At 40.6% G+C, this 10,034-nt stretch overlaps 1 protein-coding gene across 1 annotated transcript in view; it reads left to right on the forward strand.

Annotated features, from left to right (window-relative positions):
* Positions 1-1,651: 1,651 nt before the first annotated feature.
* Positions 1,652-10,034, forward strand: part of GTF2E1 (general transcription factor IIE, polypeptide 1, alpha 56kDa) — a gene marked incomplete at its 3' end in the record, with an annotated part of 41,339 nt that continues 32,956 nt past the window's right edge. Inside the window, exon 1 of the mRNA XM_009710238.1 lies at positions 1,652-2,126. Coding sequence (XP_009708540.1) covers positions 1,679-2,126 — 448 coding nt within the window. The remainder of the gene's footprint in view (positions 2,127-10,034) is intronic.

Raw genomic sequence — 10,034 nt, forward strand, 5'->3', positions numbered from 1 at the left:
TCGTCCTTCCTTTATTTGATACTTGGAATGCTGGGGAGGTGTGTATAGAGTGTGTGAAACGTCTAATGGAAGTAAAAATTGAGAATGGCAGAGTTTTACTATTTATGATATTGGTTCACAGATAAAAATTGCTAAGCAATTTTCGAACAAACAAAACTTAAGATGTGGGGCTTTCCTTCAGTTGAAGGAACCTTTTGCTTAAGAAATGGTTATTCATATCATAAACCAGCATGGAAGTCTTATTGAAAAAGGCTATTGAAAGTTTTATTTGAAGTTAACTGGAAGTACAACCCCCTGAATGAGTATTTCAAAACCACCTATAATAAATACTTCATGCTTGTCTTGAACGTTTCATACATGGAAATCCAAGTGTATTAGGAGTGGAAGGGAATTTTGTTATTGCCTACAGTTGTATAGTCTTGAAAGAGTGGAGGGAAAATGCGCAAAACCACCCTGTGAAATGATGGTAAACCTTTACTCTTTGCCTTATTGAGTTGCTTCCCTTTTTCTCTCCGCTGGACCAAACTGGCTGCTTCAGAAGGGTCACTGCTGTTAGTTGTCTTCTGGGGTTTGGTTTTTGGCTATGCCTGTGGCAGGGGTGACAATGTGAGGAATTCCTTGCATGGTATGATCCTATATATGATCCCATGTATGCCACAGAAGCATGTAATTGTCATGACCATTTGCGCCATTTGATGTTAAGGTGAAGAAAAATGAAGTGAAAACACAGTATTTCTTAATTATTGTCTTGTTACAGACGGCACAGTAAGTCGTGATAAGTAACTCAAAAGATACCTCATGGAATACTTTTTTTTTAACACATCATCTTTTCATGTTCACTAAGTCTTGATTTTTACTTCATGTATCGTGCCATATTATCCCTGGGCTTCTAAGACCTGAATGTGAGGCATTTTAAATGGAGGATCAGTTCTTTGAAAGGACTTATTTGCTGATCTATGATCAAGGCTGAAGTAGTCTGTGATGTAGGAGTTGGTAGTGCTAACAGTTTTCATTCTGCAGACAGTTGACTAAGGTCTATTTATCAGAAAGTAAGGAAGAAGTCGTATCTGTTCTCATTTTGCAGCTGGGAGCTTTTTCTTGAATGCACACTGGTCTGTACTAGGAAGCTGTCCTCACATAATATCTCTGCCCTGTGATGTCTGAGGAGTAGAAGTAGGCAGGGCTACTTATAATGTGGTCAAGTGACATCAACTGGGGCCATAAGACTCCTTTGCTCTCTTGGGCTGTCTTAGGACCTTTCTTGCTGTAGCCTTTTTCTGCTTCTCCCAAGCTAAAAGTCTTGACTGATCATGAAACTGTCTGCTGGAGCTTAGCTTCAAGAGAACTTTCTTATTCCGACTCTGTTGGCTGTGACTGAGTAGAAATGAAATCTACCGTATGTTACGTTATGGTACCAACTTCTTGTGCACTTTTTCAAGTTTTCTATCATTTTGTTATGAATGAGAGGTACCATGTTCTAATTCTATTTCTGTAGCATTGGCATTATGAACACCTTAAGGAGACAGTAGAGGGCTTGTGAGAGAGAAATGAAAAACACCCCATCCTTGTCTTAGATCTAAGTGAGATAAATCAAAATTTTTGGAGTCAGAAGACTAGCTAAAAATCTATCTGCCTTTTTTCATTTCAGTATACATGAAGCTTGAGATCTGAACCTGCTATGACTGACCCAGACGTCCTCACTGAGGTCCCAGCAGCTCTCAAACGCCTTGCCAAATACGTAGTGCGTGGCTTTTATGGCATTGAACATGCTTTGGCTCTGGACATTCTCATCAGGAACCCCTGTGTGAAGGAAGAGGACATGTTAGAGCTCCTTAAGTTTGATAGGAAGCAGTTGCGGGCTGTCCTCAACACCCTGAAGGGTGACAAGTTCATCAAATGCAGGATGAGGGTAGAGACGGCTCCAGATGGCAAAACCACCCGTCATAACTACTACTTCATCAACTACCGCCTTCTGGTTAATGTGGTGAAGTACAAGCTGGACCACATGAGGAGGAGGATTGAGACAGATGAAAGAGACTCCACCAACCGCGCCTCTTTTAAATGCCCCATTTGCTTCAGCACTTTCACAGACTTGGAGGCCAACCAGCTGTTTGACCCCAGGACAGGTAAGAGTATGGTTAACATAATGCTCTTGCTCTCTCCTTTGTAATGTAAGTGCTGGAGTTTAAGGAAGCAGGCTCTTAGGCTAATTCTTTTGAGTCTGGACAGAGATAGGGGGCACTCTATTTCTGCAGGTGGTAATTTTTTGAGTAAAATACAAAAATACTGTTAGTCATTGATGTGACCTAAACAGTCATATTCTGCTGTCCCACTGGTAGTTGTTTTGGTAGTGGATGCAGTAGTTCTTCTACAGTCTGTACAGGCAAATAGCAATGTTGGTGAAATGCTTGAGTGACAAGCAATAGAGAAATTGAGATCTTATCACAATCAAATTCAAGGGTGAATAAGGCAATCTGTCCTTGTTGGAAGCTAGTGGCTTTTCAGTATAACCTCGTCTTGCCTGTAAATTGTATGACTTGCTGGTAGTTTGCAGAGAGGGCATACATATAGTTGACTTTGGTACACAAAAAATTTGTAATTTAGAGATGGTCATGCAAGGAGTGAGTTGTTACTGTTTAATTTTCTTCTAGGCAATTCATTATACTGCACAACCTTGCTTCCCCAGTGTAAAGCAGTCTCACGAAAGTTAAAATAAATTAATTACAGACTTTCTGTGGTTGGGAGTAAACAAGATTCTTTTTCAAGTGTGTGTCTCAGTCTCAGTGGAGGTGCGTGTATCTCATGCATATGAAATAAGAATCCTTCTGGGTGTCATTGTCTACAGGGGCAGTCCAAATACTTTCTGTCTTCTGTGCTAGGGAAGAAAAGGAAGAACACTTGCAGCTGATGAGGTCCTATTTTGCTAGTCTAACCTAGGATTATTTTGGGGGGAAGGCAGGGAGCAGGGGCTGAGTGTTAGGCTTCCACCTTCCGAATGAGTTTCTTTACTTTTTGATCTTTCCCTCTGATTTTTTCGTCCTCATCTTGCTTTTTCCAGAAAAGTAAAAGAGCAAAAGTCAAAAGAGCTGTCAAAAACATTGGAGTCTGGTGCTTTGTGTCAGTTATCATAGTGAGAAACTGTAAAAGGTCCTTATTTAGTGGTCTTGAAATTTTTAATCCAGGGTTACATCAGATGTCTAATCTGCTTTGGAGAAGGGCAAACACCCAACAGATGTTCAGGCTGTCATGTCTCCAAAGATCAAGAGCTGTGAAACTCCTTCTACTTGAGCAACCATGAAAATTATATTTAGTACTAGAGAATCAGAATCCACTAAGTCAAATAACGATCGTTGCTGTAATTCAATATAGCTCTCTGAGTAGAAGTTGCTCCTTTGTGGAGCACCAAAACCAGCAGTGCCAGCACAGATTTTCTGCGCTCACCACTGAGTATAGAAACTACACGTGCTCTCTGCAGTAATGATCATCTCTGGCAGCTACAGTTGTGGGTGTTGGGCTGAAGGGGAAAGGTGCTTTTGCAGTTTGCTTCAGTAAGGAGAGAGTAGAGAACCTGTGCAGAGAACAAACTTAACTGGGAGTGTGAGACACTCATCACAAGGGGACCTGTAAAGCTTTGCAAGTGAATCCTTCCAGCCTGTGTGGGTGGTGAGTTCCAAGAGCAAAGAACTGACTGTTGAGGAGCTGCAGAAGACAATAATGCTGGGATTTGTCTTTGACAGCAAAGCCTGTGCTCCAGGAACAGATGAGGTCAGCCAAGGGTTTGCCTGCAGTACAGGCTCTGGCTGCCTTCGCAATGCAAAATCATTCACTGGCACACGGAGTGTTTGCAGTTTTGCTGATGGAAGGAAAGTCTGAGTGCTGTTTTCCCAGCAGTTCCCAGCAGTTGGTTTCTGTCAGTATTAATACAGATAACAAGATAGCCAGTTTACCTTCACTTACTTTCAATGAGAACATACCTGTCTAGAATTTATGTATATTCTGTTTCTCCTTATGTAACTTCTAGATGAAGTTATCATTGATTTAGGGCATGGTGATGCTGTTGTTTCTCAAGAGCTTTTACATGAAATACCAGTTTGATTAGGGCTGTCCAGTTACTGTTTAAGAAGGGCTCATAGCATCTCCAAACCATGAGACAGCTGCTTGTTTCTATTCCAGATGATAAGTGGGCAATTTTGTTTGGCCTTTTTTTTCAGTGAGAATGGCTGCTTTATATTGCAATGGATTGTGTTGTCTGCATATGTTTCCTGCTCCTTTGGAATTCTGTGTTAGAAAAGAACTCAGACACCTTTGGGACTCTCACAGAGGGAACTCATGAGGAGAAGACACATAGAGGAACAAGGTTTATTGAACAGTGAATACCCATCCTTTTCCAAGCATGTCTTCAGCCCTCATCAGCACTATACGTAAACCTTTCCCAGTCATTGAAACTCATGGCAGTACTACTGCTGAAGGGTAGCTAAAAACCACATGAATTTTAGTCACCGTTGACCTGAGCTGCTCCTGGGCTGCACCCATGTTAATGACATTTTCTGATTAAAAGGTCTGTAGGGCCAAAGTTTGTTGGTTCATGGAACAGGCAGAGCATGGAAGGCATCCTCTACATTAGTCTAGACCAGGCTGCGATCTGTTGTTAAAAGACATCCTGTTTCACTCTCTGCTGCTTGTCCTTGTCACTCAGAGCCGGGTATGGTTTAGATGCCCTATGTTTGCTTCTGCTTCGCTTTCTTCTTCCCTAGTTAAACGTGAACGCTGAGCAATTGTTGTAGAATGAAAGTAGGATTAGAAGAGGAGGTTATTGCTTTTGTCCATCCAGATCAGTGATGGTAATGAGGTTTCCAGAATCTCTCCATGCCTGTAGTTGTGCTATCAAAATTTGTGCATTAAGAGCGCTCGTGAAGAGCCTGTCCATAAGCTGGATCTGTAGTGCTCTTTAATTTTTACCACAGCATCTGTGTCTGTGTCTCAATTTTAGCAGAGGTCTGTTTCTTACAGGTTACTGCCTGTCAAATGGAGGCTTTTTCAGCTCTGTGCTTTACTCAATTTGTGAATAATTTTGAAATAAACTGTGTTGTTTATTTTTTCATCAGAAGATGTGATTATTGATGTTTTTGGAAGGTGGAAATGTGTCTACTGAGAGAATTGATAGTAACAAGGGTATGTTTTCAGGGCACATAGGTATAGATGTGCTTTGGTTACTGTTCATCAAATTTATTTGGAAAAATATTTTTGAACAGAGTAGGAAGTTTGCCACTAACGTAATTTTAAATGTAGATTTAAAGTGATATAAATGTTACTTTGAGAGTGTGATCTCTCTGTTTTTAAAAGCGTTATATGATTTTTCACCATCCCTTTTTCTGCCATTAAACATCTCAACCCAAAAAAAGCTCCAAAAACTTACTGTGCTGTAAAAGGTTGAACAAATATGGTCTGGTACTTGTAGGAAGTTCAAGGACAGATATCATGCAATGTTAAAGAAACTGTCAGATGGTGAAAGTCAAGGTGATGAAAAAACTAGTTTTGCTGCTGGTTCAACTCAGAGATCTTTTTGAAAAGTGAAAAGAAACACATGTTGTGTTGGAGGAGTTACTTGGTTGCACGACCAGTGAGTGCCTGCCAGCTCTAAGCATGGCGGGCCCAGGTCATGATTTTTAGCCCCATCTGCTCTAAATGGAAAGCTTGAACAGATCTCCAGGTATGACACTTTCTCCTCAGTGGCAGTTTTTACTGTTACCTCCAAAGAAGCAGTATCGCTAACTTCTGCTTTTAGAGGCAAACAGCTTGGATGCAGCATGCTTTTATTTTGCAAATGTTTGCTGTGGAAACTTGTAGCAAAACTAAGAAGAACTTTGTGATTCAAGAGGTCGCAGATTTGCGGTTTGCCTGTTGACCTGGCAGTGCCTTTGGCAGGAATTGGTGCAGGCTGGGTTGTTACACTGAGTGGACGGTTCTTACCCACTTTTGTGAGTGTTTTGAGATCTACAGAAAGAAAACCAGTAATGCTGTATGAATGAAAGGTGTTACTTCTAGCCTTGTGTTTCAGATAGGATGACTGAGAAAGGAAAAAGATGGTCTTTTTCCTAGGAGATTCTAATACAAGCAATTGAAATCCAGATCATTGCCTTTCACTTGTGCCGTTGTCTGCTGTCTACCTGTGCTCTGATAGTTCATCACTCTTTGTTCTGCATGCGAGCAATTGCATGCAGCTGCCATTGTGGTGAAGCCTCACGCGGGTGGAAAGCTGCAGCCGTTCCCTTAAACAAGGTAAGGGCTATCTCTTGAGGCGTGGATGTACAAGAAAGAGTTTGACTGAATAGCCTTAAGAAAAGCCAGGTGTTAAATGCATACTGTGAATAACACTGCTGAACTCCGTCTCTTCCCAGACCTGGGCTGACAGCAGACACTGACGTAAGGGCCATCTTACAGACGGGGTCTTACTTCGTCAGGCTCTGACACAGGCCTGTGGGAAGAGTTTTCTTCTCTGTGCTTTTAAATGTAGAAACTACAGAAATGTGGTTTCTGTAGGCCAATTCCTGCAATTGCAGAGCAATCAAAACAACTGGATACCAACTTGTGGATTGGATTTAAAAAAAAAAAAAAAAAAAAATTACTGGAGAGTTAAATACGCCCAAGTCTGTTCTGGGGAGTGTGGGGGGAAGGACGGGAGGAGCTGCGTTGTCTGGCCCAGTAGAGGGCGCTGTCTTCTCTCCTCTGTACGTAGGGGCGTGGGTCGGTTCGTTTATTCAGTGTCACGAAAGTGGAAATTACGTCCGTGGATGTGTGTTGTGTAGCGTGATTGACTGGGTCTGGTTGGGGAAGGTCTCTCTGATGTATCCTGTTCTCATACCCTAATCATATTTGTAAATCTGGTTTGCTGTTGGAGTTGACTGTCGAATTCAAGGTCAGTTTGAAGGAAAGTATGTGACTAGAAACTGCAAAAGGGAGAGTGGGGTTGAAGTGAAGGAGTGACAGAAATGAGATCCCGCAGTGCATCACACTGTTATTCAGCCCTGGATTTTCTTAGGTGTTCTAAATACCAAACTGTATCAGAATACTCACCAGCGTAGCAGGTGAATTTGATGTTAGAAAGAAAATAGAAGGCTAGGTGAAGTAGTTTTTCCTTTGTTCTCCTCTACCTTTGCAATATAATTGTTATCCAGTCTTGTGTTTCTTTCACTTCTGTTACTCTGAAGAAAAATCTTGACGTTAAGGGTAGATGGTAATTACAGTTGGTTTCTCTTACGTACAGCTATACATTAAATGTCCTCACCATTACATTTAGTTAGATTAAAAGTGAGTAACAGTGGAAAGAAAAGGATGGAACATAAGTGGGTAACATGAATCAGGAAGATGATGCTGTTGGGATGTTCTAAATTGCAGTTGTAATCACTGGAGTCTTTTGTTGTTATTGGAAATCATAGCAGCTAATTACTTGTCTACTCTTCGCCCTCCCACAGTTTGCTCTTGGTTTGGTGAATGATTTTAGATACAGCTATCTTACTGTTCCTGAAGATGCACCATAATAGTAACATACTGTGTATCTGGATCCCTTTCTTATTCCTGTGCTGATACGAAGTTTAACTTGGGAAGAACAAATTGAAAGTGACAATATCAGTTTTATAGAAGGGAGGACAACACCTTGAATTTCATTTTACCCCTACACATTTTACCATTAACCTTTCGCGTGTCATTTGTGTACTTCAAAACAAAATTGCACGTTATGTGTTCAGAGGCTGGTTTTTTGTATCTGTCACAAGGCACCTTGTATCACATTCAGCCAGCCTGTATGCAGCTGAGCGTTTGTGTGCTTTGGGCTCTGTTACTGAGGTTAGAAATTTGACCAGTCTTTGATTTTTTGATTTGGTCTTATGTGTTGACTTCTAGAGCTACTGCCTTTTCTTCTGAGTGCTCAGCTTCTCACTTCATCCCCAGTGAGCTATTCAGAACACATCTGTCTTCTTGTTTTGAATTTCTACTTCCTCAGGCAAGTTCTACACTAGCTTCAAATCTTCCTTATCTGATTCAAATTACTTTTGAGCCTGTCCTATCTATTTTGTTAATTTTTTCATAATGCTTCCCCTTCTCCCTGTTTTTTGCCTTGCCTTTTCTTGTGGAGCCCTTGTGTCCATTTCTGGTACATCTCTTTTTGTGTTCTGTCCCTTCCAGCCATTAGAAAAAATAAATCACTTAGAGCTATTTATTCTATATATTCACACTATGTAGTCAATCATATTTGATCTTTATGCTGTTGATTCTTGTCCTTTAGGTTCAATGATTTTCAGAACAGGCATTGAGGATAGCTTTGTCTACCATGTACTGCTATGCATGTGCTGTATGATATTACTACTACTACAACAATTTACAGCTTTTTACCAGCCAAAATCAGGACTTAAGTCTTTTTGTAAACTTCCTTTGAAAAAGAAAGGATTCAGAGCAGTTCCATTTTGAACAACTTCCAGGTTCTGTGAAGATTTTTTTTGTTAGCTTTCCAAATGTATGTAAACCCATCAGTGTGATTTTTCTTGACTTTATGGGCACATTTTGTTTGTCTGTGCTGCCACTGAGAGCTTTTGGCAAACGCCAACAGAAGGAAACTGCCCATGCTCTGCTTAGTTTCTCTGTTTCTATTCAAATTTCTGGCAAAAACTCCAAGAGTATTCCTGTCACCTTTAGTGTGCTTCAGCTTGGTAAGGCCTGGAGCCACAGGGAAGGGAAAACTGAGAAAAAACATATCAGAATTAATGCATATTTTTCTAAAAGTAAGAATACTTTTTAGAGTGACTTTAAAGGGATGTGTAGGTTACAACTGTAACTTGAACTCATCCCCTGTGGGCTGGACACCCTGTCTGAAAGGTGTAGTCTAACCACAAATCTCTCAGCTTGGTGGAGAAATAAGCCCTAACACTACCTTCACCTGTGCTATGTGGAACATGAGACTGGAGGATTGTAAGTCACTGGAGTAGCTCAGAAAAGCTGTTGCCTGTAGAGTGCTGGCTGGTTACTTCCCTGTATTCCACATTGACCTCTGGCTGGTGTGCTGTGTCTCTTAGATTAAAATAAAGTATCTGATAAATGCATGCCCTGACTTACAGTATTGATACCATTTTTTTTTGTCTGCAAAGGACATTTTATTATCAGAAGTGCAGGAAATAATTGCCCTTCAAGTAAAGGTTATCACTTTAAGTTTTCTCTTGGCTTTGCAAATTGAAATAGATAACAGCAAGAAGATCTCTGTAAAATCTGTGAATATTGCTAAGCCGTTCGCAGTGATGAAAGCTGGACTGCAGCATTCCTATCTTTTACTCTAGTAACTTGTTCTTTTAAAACTGCATCTTTGGTAATACCGTCTGCAAGGTCTGTCATCCTTCTAGGCACGGGTATCTGTAAGTCAGCTCAGGAGCTCATGGAGGATCCTGTTACTTGTGTTGCAGCCTCTCTGCTGTTGAGTGTGGTATAGTATGGTGGTTCAGTTGGTATTTTGGCGTAGTCTTCTTGGTTGAAGTTTTTTAAAAAAAAAAGTTCTTTACTTCCTAATGAGCTTTCTTTGGATATTCCCTCTGTCCAGTTGTGTCTTTGCTTACTCTCTGGCTTAATTTATCCACAGTAGGACAGAGGGAAGAATTCTGTCGGCTCAGAGCTGCTGAGGTTATGCATATGAGCTGGAGCAGAAATAGCTCTTACTGAGAAGAGGAAAGGATTCCTCTCTTCTTTTCCAATTTTATATTGAATATGTATTAAATCATCTGGAGCTTCTGAGCGATCAATAATTTGATGTGTCTCATGCAGTCCATTTTTTGAATGTTTAATTTACCTTTTCAAGAGAAATGTCTTTGCTCAAAAATTCTGTTACAGTATTTTTAATTAAGTTGGGCTAAAAATGGTCTGACACTGAGATGAATGAGCAACTTGGTGTTCCTCTAGATAAATCTAAAGTGGTTCTGAAGGTGCTCCTCTTTTTTTTTCTTTTTAAGACATTAAATGCTAAATTGCTCCCCTTCTCTAATTGCAAACCCAGGTCA

The sequence above is a fragment of the Cariama cristata genome, unplaced genomic scaffold (genome assembly GCF_000690535.1).
Source record: "Cariama cristata isolate BGI_N322 unplaced genomic scaffold, ASM69053v1 scaffold8771, whole genome shotgun sequence".
NCBI lineage: Eukaryota > Metazoa > Chordata > Aves > Cariamiformes > Cariamidae > Cariama > Cariama cristata.